The following is a 21,359-nucleotide window of genomic DNA, read 5'->3' as shown; positions in this document are numbered from 1 at the left end:
TCAGATTTGTATTGATTTGGGGGCAGTTCCCCCTGGGTTACTCCCACGACCCCACCCCCCAAAAACTCACAGCAATATTATTGTTATATTATTTCCTTTATTTCCCAAGAATTATACCGTGCTTGCCTGTAACCAAACCTCAACCGCATCTTACTCACAAAACGCTACCCCCCCCCCCCCATGTCCAACAAGAAAACAGACCACCTGGTAACCTGCAAAAGGCAGGAGAGACGCCAGGTCTGGACGCGAATCGACAGACAAGCGGCGTGGCTTCTAAAAATAGTTTTAAAAAAAACAAACAAGGAAGGAAGAGCGAGGGATGAAACGGCCCTATCGGCGTTCCTGCCCCACCCAGACAGCCATCAGACGGCCACCGGGGCTCCTGCGCCCCCACCTTCGGTTTCCTTCCTTCCTCCCCCCGCCCCACATTCGCTCCCATTATTATCGCAGGCGCCTCGGGGGTGCGCGCGCGTGTGTTTGTGTGCGTGCGCGGAGGGCGGTTGTAGTTGCGCGGCGCTTCCGCTAGGGGTCTCTGCGGAGGGCCGGCCTTGCTGCCGCCGCCGCTGCTTTGGGTGGGCTGGGACATCATCAGCTGACTCGCCTTTTCCTCGGCGGAGCTCGGCTGGTGCCGCTGCTGCAGCTCCCTTCCATTCCTCAGCAGCGCAGAGGCGGGGACGAGGAAGCCGAGCCGCCGGCTGGATTTCGCCGCTCGCCCTTCTCCAGCGGGAGCTTCCGCTCCTTCCCCCGCCAACCGCGATGCTGCCGCATTTAGCCGGGCTGCTGCTGGCGGCCTCGTGGCTCGCCGACGCTTTGGAGGTAAGGCGGGCGGCGGGGAGACACGGCATAACGAAGGGGCGCGGGGGTGGGGCTGCCCTCCCGGTTACTGCTGCTGCTGCTGCCCTCCGGGATATGGGAGGGGGCGTCCCCGGCCCCCCGCCTGGACGGGGGTAATTCTCTCTCTCCCCGCCTGAACAATGGGCTCCGCCGAGGTGGGGCGGGGAGGTGGGACGCGCCGACTTGGAGCCTTCTTGGAGGGAGGGGGGTGTCCGGGTCGTGCGCCTCCTCGGTGCTGGATTTCGCGACCGACAGTCTCCGGGAAGCTGGGAGGAGGAGGAGGAGGAGGGCGCCGCCGCCCCCTCCCCCTCCCCCCTCCCTCCCCCGAGGTGCGCCGTCTTGGCGATCCGCCTGCCGAGTGTTTGGCTTTGGCAGAGCCGCGATCGCGTCGCCTGGCCGCTGCGTGGCTTTTGTTGCCTTCCTGGAGAGAGAGAGATCCGGGTTGTCCGGTGTGGCTGAGGGATGAGGGGAGGAGGAGGAGAGAGAGACCCACCGCGGGGAAGATCGGGAGAGGAGACGGCAGGCATCCCGCTGCTTTCCCGCCTCTCCTGGTAGCCTAGCCTCGTTTTTCTTCCTCCTCCTCCTCTTCTTTCTCTGCGCTCCAGTGCGGAAAACAAACGGCAGGCAGGCGGTTAAGGGCCATCCGTCTACCCAGCCGTCCATAGGGGAGAAGGGGGGGGGGTCAAGTTTTTGGATCAGGTGCCTCTGAGTAACTTGAGAGCGGACCGCGGCTCCTGCGGAATAGCCGCCCCGGTTTTTAGGGAGCCCCCGCTTCCTAAAAAAGAAAGCAGAAAACAGCCTCCCCGCCCCGTCTGTTCCCACAACTGGCGCGACCTGCTTCTGGGAGCGAGCACCTTCCACTCTCCCCCGTTTCATTGATCCGAGAGCGCCTTGCAGACTTTGTTTGGATGCGGGAGAGAGAGGGGTGTGTGTGTTTGTGTGTGTCCTGGGGGGTGACTTCTCTCTCCCCCCGCCCGCCGTCTTGCGGGAGGAAATCGCCTTGGCCGCGCGTCTTTTTCAGAGGCACCTCCACGCGTTACAAGGAGGGGGTGGATTCCTCTTAGGATGGGCGTTTAGGGAGCCGATGGAAAGGAAATGGGTTGGCGGGGAAGATTAAGAGCAAGAAGATGGCGCCTCTGCAGTGCAGCAAGGCAGCGCTGTAATAATGCGAGCTGCAGCCCGGAGCAACCCTCTCACCGCTAGGTGTTGGAAACAACTCTCCCTTCCCATTCATCTCACTGCCCGTCAGGCAGCCGCGGCTGGGTGCGACGTACTGGAGCCTGGGCACACGACTGGGCAGTGTAAAGGGAGGGGGGGAGCTCTTCCCCTTCTTCCTTAAACTGGGGTTTGGCTGTCTGCTTTTCTTCTACTTGCGCTTTCAGAAAGAATCTGTTAGGTCCAGACATCATTCAGTGGTCGAGGCTGCGGTTTTGACCAGCCTGCTCCCCTCTTATTTTAAAGGTGGGGGAGATTAGGGGAGTGGCAGAAGACGCTCTAAATATGCCACACCTCTTTTGGAGACTGTTGGGGAAAGAATCAAGGATTTAATTTTTTGCTCATTAAAAATAATGTGCAAATCTCTGTATATGACAGTCCTGAAGAGATAGGGAAAAGAAAAATACATTCACATAGAGTAAGGAGGAACACTGTTGCCTTTTTTTTTTTTTTTTTTGGCAGGGAGGGATGTTAGCCATTATCTCTTGATCTTCTTTGCTTGTTCTTGCAAACATTTCTTCTTCCAGGCTAGCTGCCTCTCCTTCCTTGCAATTCACAGTGCAGTTCTGTCTGCTTTTGCTGAGAAGTGAGTCTCTTAGGGTTCGATTGGGCTTACTCTCAGGGTGTAGTCTGTAATCCTATCCTACGCAAGCCAAGTCCAAGTGAAATTATTGAGACTTGCAGTGGAATCCTAAACGTGCCTACTCCTAAGTAAGTCCCACTGAGTTCAGTGAGGCAAGGATTGCATCCTTAGTTCTGAGTCATTGTAAGAGTATTGTCTGTTTGCTTAATTAGAAGCATTTCTAAACTGCTTAATTCTTAGAATTTCTCAGTGCCGCACAGAAATGGAACATTAAAAACAATAAAATATACCCTAAAAACAGATACTGTACAGCATAAAAAACCTTATCTTAAAGCAGGAATTCAGTACTAGCAGGGCCCACTCTTATGGGTTAGGGAAAGCCTGTGCAAACTGATGGATGATACTTCACTTGTGTGGAGTGGGTGGAACATCTAGACAAAATGCAGTCTGCAAAAGAGCAGCTAGGCAGAAATCCACTGATCCCTTTTTTTAGCATTGGAGTCATAGCCTCATGTGTCACCTTTAAGATAGGAATGCCTTCGAGCATCTTCTGAATGCTATTCTTTTAAGGCGGGATGAGTTGCCTGCCTTTTCCAGGAGGAGTGCAATCCACCCCCAGGGCAACTTGAGCAGTCACTGCAAGTCATTTCCCCAAACCTGCTTTAACAAACCTAAATGAACCAGGCTTAAGTCAAGTCACTAAGCCACCAGAATAGCTCACAATTCAAATGTTGGTTTTACTCATAGAATTGTAGGGTTGTAAGGCATCCCGAGGGTCATTACTCCAACCCTCTCAAATTTGCACAGTGCATTTTATTTATTTAATTTACTGACTCCAAAGTAGGATCAATGCCACACAGCGAAGCCGCACTTCCCCTGCTGCAGCGCGAGCCACCTTTGTAAAAAGGACAAAATGGCGACTAGACTTTCTGTTTTTGCACTCATAGCCTATGTTCCAGGAGCCATGTGGTAAATAGCTTTTCTATCCTAGTTTCTAACACCGATTCTAGTCCAGGTCCTGTTCTCCCAGGACCCCAGAACACAACAGCACTTTCCTCCACCTGTGGTTTCAGCAACTGGAAGTCACACTGCCTCCGAACAGTGGGGCTAGTAGCTTTGAACATCAGGGCTAGTAGCCTTTGAAAGCCTTATCCTTCATGAATCTGCTCCTTTAATCCAAGTTGGTGGCTGGTTGTGAGAAACACACCCTGCCCAGCACAAAGGTGTGCCGGTGGGTTAGGTTACAGTGTCAGTCCCTGCTGGCCTCAGAAATGGAGAGAACTGTTTTTTCCTGCCAGGACTGTCTCGGAGAACCCTATTTTTACCTGCCCCGGGATGAGCAGCTGTTTACAAGCTTCCTTCATATGTGACGGAGCCCATCTCTGGCATGTAAGGTCTGGCCCCAAGCATAACACTCTGTTGTACCTTGGTTCAAACTGAACCCTCAGCAATATTGTTATCCCTTTTCCATGGGTGGATAAGAATTAAGACAAAGGACACATCAGTCCCTCTCATGGTGAACTTGATGCCCTTGTGCCAAGAGAAATGGAGCCAGAATAATGTCATTTTGAAACAAAATCAGCAGGCTCAAGGAAGCTCAGAGGTTTGCAGAAGTATCAGAGGAAAAGGTGAATTGGCTGGTTTGAGCCTTTGACAGCTTATAGGATCCTGGAGGAAGGCATGGCTACCTGGATGTCAACCGGGACAGAAGTAGTCCTGTTGGGAGTCTGTGTCCCTCTGGATATTATTGGACAACTCCCATCAGGACAGCAGGTAGCACAGCTACTGGTCAGGGATGATGGGAGTTGTATTATTATTACTATTATTAGTATTACAGTTTGTTACCCACCCTTCACCCCAGGCTCCAAGAGCGGCTCACAACAATTAAAACACAACATTGTACTACAACAACATCTGGAGAGCCACACCTTCCCCAGGGGGAGAATTTACATTGCAACGTATTGTTGCACAACCCACTTGCTTTTCGTTTTATAAAATGAAACCATCCTGCTGTACTGAACTAATTTACATGGCCTTGTTCTGAAGAATGTCAGATTCATTAGGATAGGATTGGTGTTATGATGAACAATATTGTCTACGGTTGCAAAGCCGCCTCTGCTTTCAGTTATGGCCTTGGATAGATTTTCTTTTCACTCTCTCCCCCCACCCTCAGGCATCATTTGCTGCAAATTGTCAGATTTCAGTGTTAACCCATTTGGACATAATTAAATTGTCTTTGTGAAGCTCATTTTATAAAACAAAATTATGTGCTGAAGATGTTAATTACAGCCTTAACTGAAGATTTATTATTTCTATTGAATGTTGAAATCATTCCAAGGCCAATGTTTACAAAGGAAGTTGTAACTCTTAGAATGTAAGCATGTAGAAAATAAAGATGCTTATTTAATTTCCAAACCTGAGGCTTGAGTATGGGACTTTTGTATAGGTATTGCTGAGTGCTTTCTTTCAGCCAAAATAAAATGTATTCTCTGTGGAAGCTGCTCAGGTTTGAGTTTTGGTGAGACTCAGGATTAGGGATAAAGACCTTGTGGGCCTCCAGATTTTAATGGATTACAAATTCCTTACCTTGTTTAAAATTTGCCACTTGACATCTCCACCATCCGGTGGGGCGTGCCTGGATCTTGCCTGTTTTCACATCCTGTAGAATTCTATGCATTATGTTTTATCTGCACAATCAGAATGAATTTCAGGAACCAAAAAGTTGTATTGAAAAGATAAGACTTTCGAGCTGTCTGGCTCCCAAGTGGCAACTAGGCATTGCATTTTGGTGACTGTGACCCTGGTTTAAGGAGCCATTTGGCGCCTAGTTTATAAATCTGAGTTTCTAACACTGCTTCCCTAGCTCCCAGCCAGCATGGCCTGTGGTCAGGGATATGAGCTGTAGTCCAACAATGTATGGGGAGCTGCAGGTTCCCTCCAGTGACTGAGAGTAGCTTGCTGCAGGAATGCTTCCTAAAATGCCTTTGGTGTTCATACAAGATATGTTATGCAGTGATGTGCATTAGGTGATTATTTTTAAGATGCAGGATAGAATGATTTAAGAGATAAAGGCCTTGGCCATTCTTTCTGCTACACATGTGCCTGCACTTTATTTCACAAATAAAATGTTTATCGGTTATATGGTATAAGTATTCAAACATGTTGACTAAGTAGAACTTTTGTACTAGCTAGCGGAGTGTTCTTTGTTACATATTTTAACAAACTGAATACATGACCATATTTCTTACAGTTTTATGAAATGGTCCTTGTACTTTGCTTATTGAATAGGAAAGTTACAGGTTGACACAACAAATAAACTTGGCTACAGACCTGAAGTGCATCAGTTTTATTTGATCGGCAACAATAGCTGTAGTATAGCAATATTTTGCCTGTTGGGTTTTTTATGTTTTTTTGATGAGCCTGATGGTTTTAATATTGTAATATAAAACCAGACTCAACATCCAAATATGCAGCTAGTCATCAGTATTGTGACTGTGTGCAACTGTTTGTGTCCAAATGATACACTTTCTTTTGTTTACTACAAAATTGGTGGTTTCTATTTTCAACTTTTAATTTTTCCTGCTTCTCGGATGTCAGAAACTAAAATACATGTTCTTTGGTAGTATAGGGTTGCAGAAGTCCAAAGTGTGCTATTTCTAGCACTGGGTATATTTGCTGGCACAATGCTAAATACATTTTTTTGTGGTCTAAAACTAAAATCCCATGGCCAACAATCAGGAATTTGTACTCCTTTCTCTTACCCTTTTATATGTGACTTCCTACTCCAGTTCATTTTTATATATCCCAGGTCACAAAGGCTATAGTTACTGACCTGAACGTTCCAGCAAACTATGGTTAGTGCTAAGCAGGAAACACGAGGAAGTTGCATGTGAGGGGAAGAGGGAACAGACAAACCTTTGCTTGTTTCCAATTTTGCAAACCATGGTTTGGACGATTGCATAAATAGAACCCATAACATATCCATAATCCTCAGGACAGCTTGGTTGTATTCAACAGAACTGACTGATTTCAAGATGGACCAAAGACATTGCTGGTTTGTTTTTACTTCTTGTTCAGGACATGCAAAAGTCACGCTTCCCTATCTTTCACTATCTGTTCCTAATTGTATAATTTGCACTCTGAATAATCTTGCTATCTATGGGTCTTGCTCTTAAATTGACTCCGAGTGCCTGTGTATGTGGTCATGTTCCTCATAGTATTCCTCATGAAATACTTTACATACATTTACTACTGCCTCGGGTTGCAGGACTATATAGTTACATCTGACGACATGTTGATACAGGTCTATGTTATGTGGTCATCAGTTGTGGTTTTCTTGATTCCTATTTGCCCTGACTGAAGCCTGGTGCCCATACCCTGATTCCACATGTTGATATCCCAGACTCCAGAGGTCAGGCGTAGGCTGAGAATCTGCTGTGTGTTTGGGAACTAGCTGTCTGTGCCAGTCAAGTCTGTGTGGTGACTAGTTAGCATTCAGAGATGGCAGTGTGATTCATTGGTTATGTTCAAAGGCTGGACAGGCGGTGCTCAGCTTATTTCTTTTCTTCAGAACAATACCTAGAAAAAAAGAGTTCTGTATAACATTGAAATCAACATCCTTGATTTTTAAGATAAATTGGCCTAATAAAGGCGTTGTCCCACTAATTCCGAGTCTGTTTTTGCATAGTTACTAAAAAAAATAAGTGGCAATCTCCTTTCATGGTCTGAAATATTTGAACTGCCAAAGTGATTGATTAAAACAAATTCAGACCCTGCTTGGTTCAAACCTGCAGGCATGACCTGTCTTAAGTGACCCATAAGGCTGTATTCCACCTGCTGTTTGGTGTCTTCCAACACCCCTTCTAATTAAATACTGAGAATGTAGGATTGCCATTAATTTCCAAAGCTTCAAAAGAGGGACTCTTGGGAGCTGGGATAATGTGTGGACGACAGTTTTACATGCTCCCTGTTGGTGGTCTGATTGCAGACGAAGAGTGATAGAGCATGTGCTTTGCATGCAGAAGGTGTTAGGTTCAATCCCCCTGGGGAGTTGAGAATGAGCCTTGTCTAAATGAAACCTTCTCAGATGTTGCCCTCCCCACATGGTTAGAAGCCTTGTTATCCTTGACCATTGGCTGTGAGGCTGATGGGAACCATGTATTCCTTGGAAAGAAAGGTGGGAGATTAATACAACGAATAAGCTCTTCTGCTTACCTTCTTAAGAAAGCTGGAGGGGCCAGCCAGATGGAGATGTCAGTTGCCAACCTGGCATCCAGAGATCTCCATGTAGTTGTAATTGGACCCACACCAGTCACAAAATGTGCCTGGCTTATCTTGAACACTGCTGGGACTCAGGGTTCAAATCCCCACTTGGGCATCTAGGTGACCTTGGGCCAGTCTCTGCCCCTCAGCCTAACCTACTGCTCAGGGTTGTGGTAGGGATTGAATAAGAAGAGGATAACCATAAATACCCTCTGGAGCTCCTGGGGCGGGGGGAAATTGCTGGGATAGAAATGCAAATAAAAATAAATAACTTTAGAGGTCCCAGGGAAGAAGGGAAGAATATGAGAAATCTGCTCTGCCATCCTTGGCAATGCTGTAAGATTGTGTTGAAGCGCTGTTGGGAATGGCAAAGTGTTTGGTTCAGCCCTGCCAGTTGTGCACTGTAATGTTGATTTTGGGGAGCGAAGTGTTCTGGAGAAAGGCAAGTCCCTTTCCTGTTGGGAGAGTCTCATGCTTCCTGCTGGCAGTGAGCCGGGTGACGCATGGCACAGCCGATGCCAGGCCTAGGCTTGTCCAAGTAAATGCATTTGGGATGACGGGGGCCGCTCGTGAAACACCAGATCTGGGAAAGCTGAAACACCATGCACAAGTTGGAGCCATTTGATCACTCACTGGGTTTTATGGAGCTGTTAATACTCTGGGATAAGCATGCAATCCTTTTAAAAACAAGGCATTCTGCCATGCTGGTCATAAAGAAACTCTTGAGGAAAGTGTTTGTGTAGTAGAGATAGTGAGTTTTTATATTGGCTTCAGTGTGATGCAATACTTTTAAATTGTTAAAATATCTTGAATGGGTACTTCCTTTTATTGGCCCTCTCCTGCTTAGTAGCAGTGCCCACTTACCAGTTATACATGAATATGTGATATGAAGATAACTTGATAAAGCATGAGACTCTTAATCTCATGGTTGTGGGTTTGAGCCCCATGTTGGGCAAAATGTTCCTGCATTGCAGCACTAAATGACCTACATGGTCCCTTCCAGCTCTACAGTTCTGTGTGTCTATGATTTTATGATTTGCTGGTAGTTAGTTGGTTGGTTCTCTCGAATGTGGAGCAATTTGTGTATGCGTATTTTGAAAGGGCTTATGGATTGTTTGTTTCAAACCTCCATAGTCATAGCATGTGTGTTATGGATTCTTAAGTGTTTGGATAACTAAATGTTTTACATTTGTTAAATATATTATTTATCTGAAGCTTTTGATGGTCCTTTTCAGGTTTACTGTTAGCTTTGCTTGATTTTCTTTTGCTTATTTTCTTCTCCTAGGCTTGGTTCACACATGGAACAGAATCAGGTGGTTGGGTGGACATGCTAGGTCAATTCATAAAGGGCTCCCGGCATAAAAACTATATACTGCTCTGTAAGTAGAAACTTAGAACAACAAGGAGTGGCTGCTTTGCCTCTAATGTGCTAGTTTATACTTGTAGGCGGTTTATGCAAGGGGGCATTAATGCCCCCTTTCAGTTGGAATTGGAACAGTCCATATTATCACCTTTGAATTCTACAAGGTTGGACAGATTCATTGATGATGCAAAATGGAACGTTCAGTGTTTCAGTCTCCAAATACTGGTTGCTGACAGTGTTAGAAACTGGGAAATTGTTAATGCATGTTTAATTTGATGTTTACAATAAAAATATTGATACCACACTTCAGTTTTCAAAACACTATACTCTTTATTGTTAAACTCCTTAACATATAGTCTGTCCTTAACATATACTTTGAGGCTTCAAAGTACATACATTTCAGTAATTCTTGAGTGTCAGCCGGGTGCAAAAAATGGCACCCAGACCTGTTGAGGTGCTCGCAAATGGAGAATCTTTAGGTGCAAAATGCACCTGGCACCCTGCTAATTTCGAACCCTTGTTGCTGAGAGTCAAACACAAGGACATGGTTGTTGTCTTCACAATCTGTTTGTAGGCTTCCTAGAAACCACTGACTATTCACTTTTAGCAATAATGCAGCTGGACACTCTTGTAGAACTTTTACATTGAATTTTTGTATGCAAATGGCTCATGATAGCAATAACGGATTGCTAAGGATTTGCTTCTTTCTGTATTAATTCCTTATTTACTTCATTCTGTTGCAATTGCTATAACTATAAATATAATTGGAGGAACAGCTTGTGTGGATTCCACCCAGAACTATATTTATATTTTAGTTAAATGTGTGTTACTGGGTCTTTAAAAGAAAATAGAATAAAGCATTGGGCAGAGTAAATTACCCAAGAGTGCATATCTTAATTTGGGATTTGAATGCAAATCATTTTGATTCTTCCATTTACACTTTCTAGCATTCTAAAGAAACATAATTACTTGGAATAGATTTGTATGAACCACATAACTGGCAAAAGTTGAAGATTTCTCAGACAAGGATCAGAAAAATAGTTAAATATTCAGAATCAGAAAAGTTGCTTTGTCAGAGGCTTAGTGATTTTTACCTTGCAAATGTTTGTTGGTTTTTTATATTGACATGGAATATTTCTAATGTATATAGTTGTTATACAATTCTCAAAGTATCAACAGCATTGCTGCAGTCATTCCCTTGATGTATGGATAGCTTGTGATAAAGAATTGTGTACTCTGCATAACATAACCTAAGTTCCAACTGGTTGGGGTTTATAATAGATAGCAGTTCTGAACATCACCGCATATGGTAACAAAACATGTATTTTTTTAGTACACGTGTGCACACTAAGGAACAAAGAATTGTATTGACCACTTTGCCATGTGAACATCTACTTTGAATTAAAAATTATTGGCAGGTTATGTATGTACATTCATGTGTTCTAGAACTGAACATCTTCCTGAAATGTTTATTCTGAAATTAAGAAACCAGAATGTTCATATAGTCTTTACCAAAAGCAGATCTGGGCGTACTGGTAGATCTATGGGCAGCCTGTAGTAGATTTATGATATACAATTGTATAGCAGCACTGGCCTGCTTATTATACTCCTGAAATGAAGAAAGCTTGGAGTAACAAAACATGTGGGATGTTGTTTTTTTTAATAGCACACATTCGTGGAAATTTCTGTGGGAAGACTATGCTCTGCTCTGTTCTGGTACTAAATAAATATTCCCCAGCTTGGAATTCTTTAATGGTGGTTGCACTGATCCCTGATTGATGGATCTAGGGGTTTGAATAAAAGTAGATCCCACAAGCAAGAAGTCTTCCCACCTCTGGAACTATGTAGAAGGGATGAGGAACCTGTGGCCCGTCAGAGGTTGTGGGACTACAACTACCATCATCCCTGACCATTGGGCATGCAGGGTGGGGCTGATGGGAATTGGAGCCCAACGCATCTGGGGACTGCAGGTTCAGTGCCCAGCCCCCACAGCATAGTCTTTATCAAGCTGGCCCTCAACTCAGCTGTTGATGTTACAACTGAGGTTGAGACCAGACAAGTTGCACTTTGGGAAGAATGCAGAGCTATACCATTGCCTTGAACTGCTGTGACTTTATTCGAATAGAGAAGGGCCAAGGAGGAAATGTCTCATACCGCAGTTAGAGTTGTTTTGTAAGAGAGTGTGACATAAACAGCACTTCTTGTTTGTGTGATCTGAACGTGCTCCCAACATATCTAACCTTGTTTACTCTGTAATCGCTAAACTGTCTTGTCACCTTACATGCTGAAGTTATCCTTAGGCTAGTTCTGTTTTCAGCCAATCTGTACTCAGATGCTATATGTAGTTTTGCAGCCTAAATTGTCTTGATAGTAAGGTTTCGTTAGAGTCTAAAGCCACCGCACCTTCTGTCAAATCCATTATTTCCGTATTAGTGGCTCCTGCCTCCTGTTCAAAGAAAAGAATTCCATCTCTAATTGAATATCTGTTCTTGATTATTCCGGTAGCCAACCTCTGGTAGCATGAACAGGAATGAGGGTTGTGGAGAGTGTGAGGTATAAGCGCCTTTCTTTTGAAGTTCTCCGTAAAATGATCTCTGTGTTAAGTCTTATTGAATAGAGGAGGAGTTGAGCTGAGGATACACAGAGAGGGCTTTGTAAATGGTAGACTGTTAGAGTAAAGCAGCTGGCTTGGCCAAGGAGGGCAAGCATTGCCACACACAGACAAGAATAATTCAAATTATTAAATGTTAAGCTTTTGTTACAGAAAGAGGCCAGGCAGATGTGTGGCTCTTGGGAATCAAAAAGAGGGGGGGAGCTACATGTCACAAATGACTTGTTTGGAGTTCTTCTGCCTCAATTCAATGAAGAAGTATCCTGCCTAACCATGATGCAAGCACCATATGGCTCCTTCTGTGGAAAGCCTGGGCTGAGAGATGTTTGGCATGTGGGGGCCAGGTGGTCTTTGAGCTCCACTGCTGAGCCTTTTGGATTTGCCATTCGGAAGGTCGGCAGTTCAAATCCCCGCGATGAGCTCCCGTTGCTGTGTCGCAGCTCTTGCCAACCTAGCAGTTCGAAAGCACGGCTGTGCAAGTAGATAAATAGGTACCGCTCCGGCGGGAAGGTAAACGCCGTTTCCATGCACTGTGGCTTCTATCACAGTGTTCCGTTGTGCCAGAAACGGTTTAGTCATGCTGGACACATGGCCCAGAAAGATGTCTATGGACAAACACCAGCTCCCTCGGCCTGAAAGTGAGATGAGCGCAACCCCATAGTCGCCTTTGATTAGACTTAGCCATCCAGAGGTCCTTTACCCCCCCCCACATCTGGAGCCAACATTTTGTCCAAGCACAGCTTTCAAGGGGGAGCTGGGCAGAGACCCTTCAGTCTAGTATTTGGGGGGACGTCATTGAGTCTTTGCAACTCAGGTGTAGCTGAAATTACTGGATTTCCCCCACCCTGTATTTTAGGTTATTTAAGTCAGCGGTACAGAAAAGCAGAACTGTTGCCCTCATGGTTTGTTGTTTATTTTTGCTTCTTGCTTTGTTACTAGCGGTTTGCTTCTCCTCTCTGGAGCATGACAAGAGGCTGAAACAGCCTTTCTGCAACCAGGTCCCTTCCACATGTTTTGGCCATCAACTTCTGTCAGCCCCAGTGAGCATAGCTAGGGACAGGCTGGGTTTAAAAGGTTCTTGTGAAAGAGGAGCATCGAGGCTGAGTGGCAATCGCTTTCATGCAAGTGGCCAAAAATGAGTGAGTTGTTTGCTATGGCAACCAAATTTGTTTCAGTGTGTGCTTCTGCCTCCCCCCGCCCGCCCCCAATGCTCTGGAGCCCCAGTGTGACCAAGAAACCTAAGAGCAAACTGCTGTTTTGCCCCCTCTCTCATCTTTCTTTCTGTTTATAGTGGAGTGTCTAGAGGACGTTACCATCTTGAATAGTGTTAAGTGTCTGTGAGGGAATATTTCCAGATGCTTTGAGTTCCAGGCATCTTATCCCACGGCATAACTTGGCATTAGGAGACCGTCTCAGTTGACAAAGTGGCTTCTGAATGGAGCAGCTGAATGCTGAGGGGGAAGTGGGGGTGTGAGGACGCAAGACTGTAGAATAGAACAGTATAGTGGTTTTTTTTTTTAAGGGTTTTTGAGGGATCTCTCTCCCTTTATCTGTTAAAGCGATTTGAGTTGCCTCTGGGGAATGTTTGACCAGCCCTGGAATGCTGGTTCCTTTGAAATTTGGGCTTCAATCTCAGGGTAATGTTGTGTAACTTAATATTCCTTTATAATCGTATCGACATAAGAACATGGCAGAGAGCTGCTTACAGATTTTCGAAAACCTTTTAGTGCTATGATCGTTTTAAATGAACTCCTTTATTACGAATACTGTGAACATAATGCAGCCATTGATTCCTTTGCTGCTGCAATGCATTCCTCAATTTTGCCGGTGCTACTGTCCGTCAGGTGGAGGGCGCAGAAACTGGCGAAAGGTCCAAAGCTATTAGAGCTGCTTCGACAGGGCATGTAGGGAGATTTGTCGTCTTCTTACCTGGGAGGCAGATAAAGAGAGTAATAAAGCATTTGCCCCAGATGTGCATTGCTGGAAACTTGTTATTTGATGTTATTTGGAACCATGTTTTTAATAAATGCCCTCCACTGGAAGCAGAACTGCGCTTTGCAGGGGGAAACAAATACATAACGTGACCATATGGCTGGTTTGCACAGCTTTGTTTTGTTACCTACCGATGCCTCAAGGTGCCATTTTATTTGAAAGCTGCAGCGTTGAAAGAAAAGTCCCCTGCAGTTTATGCACCTGCTCAGCTCTTAGCAGTCAGGCATCTTCCCTTTTTTTTTTTTTTTTTGGCATTTTCAGGTCAGATGCAGAGCTAGCAAAGACTGTGTTTCTCTTCTGCTCCCCCCATCTCCGCCCTCCCCAAGCTCTTAACTCACATATAAATTCTCCTGGCGGTAAAATTACATTCCACTCCTTGTATGTACAATTGCTGCTTTCCCAAACTTAATAACTGCTCTTGAGTAGATTCCTCCTCCAGAAGAAAAAGGTTTCGGTGTTGTTACAGATGGTGCAGACCGGTAATTAGATGGTGTTATCTTGAAGAGCGAGAAAAATACAATTTGTAAGTCAGTGCTAATTATGTTTATAGGAAATACATGCATATATATATCCTATATATGCGCTGATTCTTTATGTTCTGGCATTTTAAATTTTGGCATCCAAGAATGCTCTCTGCTTCTTAAAATCAGAAATAAGCACAGTCTAATCTGAGAGCAATTTAGCTATTCTCCAACCCATCCACCCCCCCACCCCCACCTCCTATCCTGGCTCCTGCAGTGATGTAGGTGGAGCAGAAGGTGCTGTGGTGAAATGTGTTTGCTTTATTTATATAAGAGTATTTACATGACACCATTTATATGAGGCAACATCAACGTTGTTTACAGAAATAAAACATCATTTAAAAATAGTACAAGACGATCACTAGAACGGCTTTTTAAAATGAAACGAAGTGTTTCCTTAGGGAGAGGTGCCTTGTCAGTCTGGCTTGTTATGTACAGTCCCATTGAAATGATTGCGACAGGTTAGCCCATGGCTAAGCTAAGTTTGATTCCTGAGCAGAGCAATCGTGTGGGACTGGCGAGAAGTGGTTCGGTTCCACTGCTGTGTGCCAAGCTCTGTTGGCTCCCTCTGGCCAGAGTGGAAGGTGCAATGGCAGCTCCATGCTGGTGTAGCTAAAGGGCCTGGAGATTGGGATCCACAACCCAGAGACGCCCCATTCTCTACCACTGGCAGGCAAACTGTCTACATTAGCCTTTCCATCCACCTGGTCACAGATCAGACCTTTGCTGCAGCCGAGTCCCATCCCCACCATTGCACTTCTGGTGCAGTCCAGCAGAAAGGCACCCTATTCACCCCCCTTCCCCAGTCATCAGCATGGCAGAGAGGGGCATTGTTGCACACTTAGCCTGAATCCAACGTGTATGTAATTTTCTGCCCTGAGTGATAATTATTTAGGGCTTTGTTCCCAGTGCATATATCACATTTCAGTTGTTCATTATTGAATAGGGGAAGTGTATTCACATAAACGAAGAGATTCCAGCGTTCAGTTCACATAGAGCCATTTATTCGGCTGTTTTTAAGCAGGGGCTGTGCTCTCACAGTTAACCGTGCGTTGGAAAAGAGATGTTTGTTGCTTTGTGGCTAAGATAACAGGTTCTCGGTTTAGCAGTTTCTGGATGGGTGTCTCAGTGATATCTTTGGGTGTGCAGTCTTCGGTCTCCCTTTGTGCTTTCATTGAATTCTGAACTCAGCGAGTCAGGGCACAGCTGAGGTAATAGCAGGGTGTTATTTTCATAGCCATTTATCCTGTGTGGAAAACTAGTGTGCTAAGAATGCTGCTCTCCTGCGTCTGGTCATGCCATTCCCTGTCATGTCACTTAGGTCCTGTATTAGTTTCTTCGCCCTGCGCCGTATCCGTAGATAGATATGATTTCTGTACTCCCTCCGAAAATACCCCTTCCATCAGTGAGAATACAAGATGTGTGAAATGGTTTTAAAACTTCAATGTTGAATTCACTTTGACAACCGATGCATAAGTTATAATGTGCAGACTGTACTTCTGAAGTGACTGAATACCTACCAAAATCCACAGTCTTGTGGAATGACTTGGCAGGCATACAAGAGTGACTTAATATTGCATTGTAGGAGGTGAATTCTTAGAACAGCGTCTATGCTTGGACAGCCGCATGGGTTCTCCATCTGTCTTGAGACAGCTGACAAGGGAAAGTGTCGGAATTCTTTGATTTCCCTTGTTTTGATCCTATTTTGACTTGAATATTATTGTGTGCTATGTTTTATGCAGAACAAAGGTAGGTCACCTCTCAAAACTAAGTGTTTGCATGTAGAAGATCAGCAGTTATACCTGTTTAAAACAGACGGTGAAAGAAAATTTGGAAATACATTACACTCACAGTTTCCTTTTATTGGCTAATATCAACCACAATTTGTGGGGCAGTTTGCACAGTGATATTCAAATCTTGCAGTACACACTGCCCACCAGGGATTTAATATTTAGGAATTTGAATCCAGCTCAGTGCATCTCAATGGACACTTGTTCTTTTGATGTCTAATTTCTTCAGGAGCATATTGGTACTAAAGACAAATGGGCATTTCCTGTTCTCAGAGGTAGGGATGAAGAGGATAGAGGTAACCAGTGCTTTTTTTGGGGGGGACTCAGGGGTACGCATACCCCTAAACATATTGTGAATCTAAGTTTGGCCTCATTGTGGGAGGGACAGTATTTCAATATGAGTAGGAAAATAAGAGTAGCCCTAAACATTTTTTTAAAAAGAAAAAAAGTACTGGAGGTAACAAGTATTATCTACTTGTTTATTTGGGGGGTCAGGGTGCTATAACAGACATAATGCCATACAACTGATGAAAACTTTGTAGTTTAGGCAAAACAGAAGAGCTGCCAGCTAAAAATGCCATAAAACTGCTTAGAGCTGCGACCTTACATTCCCATTGCCAGAAGCAATCTTGGCTTTCTGGCAAATTATGAATTGGGAAACATTTTTGAAAATGCTCCAGTAGTCCTAACTTGATTGGGATCTGATTTAGCATGTTTATTTGACAGAACTTTGCAGGGTGGAACAACTGCCAGCAGGGCCTCCTCTGTATCCGCACCTTGGGGGGGTGAGGTGCTCCTTCAGTTATTTGAGGTCCAAGTTGTTTAGGAATTTGTCGGTGTGAATTGATGCAGGCTGCGGTTATAAAGACAGTGTTTAATGTCATCTGTTTAATCTATTCCGGTAATAAAGAATAACTCACAATGCCTCTTTTCAGCAAGGCAACTCTGTGCTGAACCGTTGCATTTATAGTATTTTTCTATGGCTGCTGTGTTCCATGCTGGGAAGCTTGCAGACCTCTTGGTGAACTCTGCATGGCTGTGTCCATATCAGATGTTGAGTTGTGTGATATTCTACTACTCACATCCTGTAGCTTGTTTCAAATATTTTGATGCCCATTTGATACCGGTAGGTTTAGCAGCTGCTCTCGTTAGTTTTGTTTGTGATAGATTACATTGAAAACTTGAAGTGGCGTGCAGTTTTCACAGAGGTGTTTTTTTTCTCTCTTCCTCCTTCCCCCATGCAGCATGCTTAGACATACTGGATTTGATCAGCACTTTAAAAAAACAAAAAAGAGCCTACTGTGTTACTTTGAGCTTTCAGCTTATGAATAGCATATTCCTGTGTTAAATTAAGTGAATAGCTGAGTCCACAATTCACACACTGTCACTGGAGGAGATTCATCATTTCAAAGCCGTTTTGCATATACACAACAAAAGGAGACTTGCTTATTATATTTTGCCATTCTGTGAGTAAAGTTTGCTTTCTGCCTTTCCATTACTTTGTTAAGAACGTAACCAGCATGAATCCCCCCCCCCCAGCTCTGACCATGCCTCTGACTACTGAAAACCAAGGCCAATGAAAGGCCATTGTCTGAAATAGTTCTGGTTTTAAGCAGTCAAATGTGAGGCAGGAGGAGGTAGGCAGAATGGGCTCACCTGTCCAAATAGTTCATCTCCCCGCTCCCAAGTCATCCAAGTTAGAATGGAAAATTCTCAGTGGGTCACTAATGGCTTTGATTGCAGCAAGGATACAAACTTATCAACCTGCTGTCTTACACTGAATCAAACTATTGGTCCACCTATCTAAAAATTGTTACACTAGGGTTCCCCAAACTTGTGTCTCCAGCTGTTTTTTGACTACAGTTCCCATCTTCCCTGACACCTATTCCTGCTAGCTAGAGATGATGGGAGTTGTAGTCCAACAACAGCTGGTGACCCAAGTTTAGGAAACCCTGGCTTGCACTGCCTGGAAGTGGTTCTTCATGGTCTCAGGTGGAGATCTTTGCCAGCCTTGCTGCCTGAGGTTGGTTTTTTGTGTGTTTTTTTTTGGGGGGGGTTGAGCAGGGGTTACAAACTGGTGGCCCTCCAGATGTTGTTGGACTCCAACTCTGTTAGCCCCTGCCAGCACAGGATGATAGGAGCTCAACATCTGGTTAAGGTAAAGGGACCCCTGACCATTAGGTCCAGTTGTGACCGACTCTGGGCTTGCGGCACTCATCTCGCTTTATTGGCCGAGGGAGCCGGCATACAGCTTCCGGGTCATGTGGCCAGCATGACCAAGCCGCTTCTGGCGAACCAGAGCAGCGCACAGAAACGCCGTTTACCTTCCCGTTGGAGCGGCACCTATTTATCTACTTGCACTTTGACATGCTTTCGAACTGCTAGGTTGGCAGGAGCAGGGACCGAGAAACGGGAGCTCACCCTGTCACAGGGATTCGAACCACCGACCTTCTGATCGGCAAGTCCTAGGCTCTGTGGTTTAACCCACAGCGCCACCTGCGTCCCTTTTAACATCTGGTTAGCCTGCTTTAAATACTGGGTTTGAACCCAGGCAGAGCCTATGTTATCCTTCTATTTGAGCTATGAACTCTAGAAGCATGCCAGGCTGTAAAATGACCAGGAAGAACCTTTACTGTATTCTCTCCTTTATAAGTTAAATTGAAGTGGAATTTTGGGTACTAGTCACTCATCTGAACTAACTAATATTGTACTGTATTGTGACTTTTTAAAGTCTCTTCAGTGATCTTTGAGAAAGATAGGACAATAGAGAAGCTGAAAGGGCCTCTTACTTCCCTCTGGAAACAGTAAGCGTATTGTGGCTGAGGAAATATTTTGTTTCACTCAGTCTCACTCTCGAAAGCAGCAGAACTGAATTGCAGTAGTAAAATGTCTCCAGAATGCATCCATGTAATCTGGTCTGTTGGTGGGAGGTGGGGAAAACTTGTATTACTTTTCAAAACAAGTTTTCCATCCCCACTTTGAAAAAGAAAAATGAGAGTAAAAGGACTCGACAGCAAACCCCCCCCCCCAATATTGGCTAGCTAATATTTTGGAAGTTTCAAAGCTTTGTCTTTAATGTAAATAAAAGAAAAAATAGTTAAGACTTTACATTGGAGAGGAAGACTTCAAACTGTGTGGCCAAAAATGAATGGAAAAAGGAGAGGAAATGAAAACAAATGTACCTAGGTTTTGTTTGGTAGCTGCCTTGTTTCTGTTTACTTATTATATATACATTACATGCTGTTTTTCAGCTAACTCAATGTATCTTTATTTTAAAATTTAAGAACAATACTGTTGTCAAAGACCTGCAGTATGTCCAACAAACGTAGGTTGTCATTTTTTCATTTTGTTTCAATATTAAGATTTTTAATCTGGTGAAATAAACTGAAAATAACCTTATTTGCTTAGGCCCTCTGCTAACAAGGGACAATTGATTTTGCTATCAGTGCAGTACAGAGATTTCTAAAAGGCCAGGAAGTTTGCATCTGTTGGCGTGGGTTTCCTGGTAAATTTAATGGGTAATTTTGAGGTTGCATCAGAAAATATTTCAGTGCACTAGGGCAGGAGTGGGAATCCTTTGGCCTGCCAGAATCATAATTGTAGAGTTGGAAGGGATCCAAGGGTCATCTAGTCCAACCGCCTACAATGCAGGAATTTCAGCTAAAGCATCCGTGACAGTTGGCCATCTGCTTAAAAACCTCCAATGAAGGAGAGTCCACCACCTTCTGAGGGAGTCCGTTCCACTGTTGAGCAGCTCTAACTGTTAAAAAGTTCTTCATGCTGTTTAGTTGGAATCTCCATTCTTGTGTCTTGAATCTGTTGGTTCGGGTCCTAGCCTCTGGAGCAGGAAAAGAAACAAGTTTCCATGTGGCAGTCCTTGAGCTATTTGAAGATGGCTATCATATCTCCTCTCACTCTCCTCTTTTCTTGGCTAAACGTACCCAAACTATCACTGAACTACAACTCCCATCAGCCCCAGCAAGCATGTACTATGTCTTGGCTGATGGGAGCAGTAGTTCAGCAACATCTGTGGGAAACAGATTGGATCCCCACCCATGATAGTCACGTAGCTTTTCTTTAAACTTTCATTTAGTGAACAAAACAAAAGGCTTTGAAACCGCAAGGTCGCCTAATGTTCTTTTTAAAGCAGTTCAACGGGATTCCTAATTTGATTGAAGCAGCGGTGCTTGGGGAGGAATAGCTTAATATGCCACACTATTTTTCATGATACAAATTGTAGGTGGCTAATCTGTGGCTGTTCACATCTTGAACAGAGCAGGTGAAAATTACTTAGACAGAAATTCTGTACACCTTGACCCAAGAGTAAGTTCTGTTGAACTCAGTGGGGCTTGCTTTTGAGTAGACATGTATAGGCTTGCAGTGTGGGTAAATACACTTTGCTGCAACTTTGTTAATAAATTCAGAAATGTTTATCTGAGTGCTTATTTTTTATGTAATTGTTGCATGCCATGTGCTTCAATGTAAAGGAAGATGTATCTTTGTTCAAACGTCACCAAGAAAAGGAGTTGAATTGGAAATAAGGATGTTATTGCAGGGATAGTCAATCTGAAGATTGTAAGTAAAACAATCAGGGATTAGAGAGAATTCAGTATTACAGGTGTGGGGAGCCTGTGGCCCTTTAGGCAATGCTGGACTACAAATCACATCATCCCTGACCATGGGCTATGCTGGCTTTGGTTGATGGGAGTTGTAGTCTAACACCACCTGGAGGGATACACTCCCCCCGCCATACTGGAGGCAATACTCTGACCTGAGGAAACAAAGTGTGTTTGTTTTTGTATTCACTTGTTCAGAATTTTTAAAAAATGAATGTATGAAAGGTGACGTTTTCTCTTTTTTGTAACAGCAGCCTTAAGCAGTTGGGGCAGAGGGAAGAGGAACTGTAGATTTATTTCTCTACCCTCAATCTCTCTCTCTCTCCTTCACATCAGTTTGAAGAATTTGTGCTTTTATATGACCGTTATTGCAAACTGTCATTCTGAGGAAGAACTGGTGCAGAATATCGTATCAACTTGTCTGTGCTTGAAATATTGGTATGTTGATAGTAAATGGTGTTATGGTGCTCCAGAGGGCTAGACTGTTTTGACAGTTTTCTTTTTGAATGAAAAGAAGAAACGCATTAAGTCGATTTAAGTGAGTAATTTGCCCAATGCATGTCTTGGCAATC

General features: G+C 44.3%; 1 protein-coding gene and 1 long non-coding RNA gene across 8 annotated transcripts in view; one reads left to right on the top strand and one right to left on the bottom strand.

Annotated features, from left to right (window-relative positions):
- The first annotated feature begins 577 nt into the window (after positions 1-577).
- Positions 578-21,359, top strand: part of APP (amyloid beta precursor protein) — a 150,900-nt gene continuing 130,118 nt past the window's right edge. For 3 of the 4 annotated variants that reach the window (XM_082220732.1, XM_082220731.1, XM_082220729.1), the window contains exon 1: positions 579-816. In XM_082220732.1, coding sequence (XP_082076858.1) covers positions 757-816 — 60 coding nt within the window. In that variant the 5' untranslated portion in view covers positions 579-756. Of the gene's footprint in view, positions 817-21,359 lie in introns of all 4 variants that reach the window. The other variant, XM_082220730.1, reaches the window with a different exon arrangement.
- LOC309531373 lies at positions 13,157-21,097 on the bottom strand. 4 transcript variants are annotated; one of them, XR_014219266.1, is made up of 4 exons: positions 21,018-21,097; positions 19,567-20,009; positions 14,199-14,357; positions 13,157-13,797 (listed from the first exon to the last, which is right to left on the bottom strand). It is a non-coding gene; the product is annotated as an uncharacterized lncRNA (long non-coding RNA). The 4 variants fall into 4 exon arrangements; XR_014219268.1 differs by lacking the exon at positions 21,018-21,097 and adding an exon at positions 18,961-19,088 and having other exon boundaries at positions 19,894-20,535; XR_014219267.1 differs by lacking the exon at positions 21,018-21,097 and having other exon boundaries at positions 19,567-20,535.

This window comes from Podarcis vaucheri, assembly GCF_965113315.1.
Source record: "Podarcis vaucheri genome assembly, chromosome: 4".
NCBI lineage: Eukaryota > Metazoa > Chordata > Lepidosauria > Squamata > Lacertidae > Podarcis > Podarcis vaucheri.
Note: the sequence above shows the minus strand (reverse complement) of the source record. Positions and strands in the feature narration are given on the sequence as shown.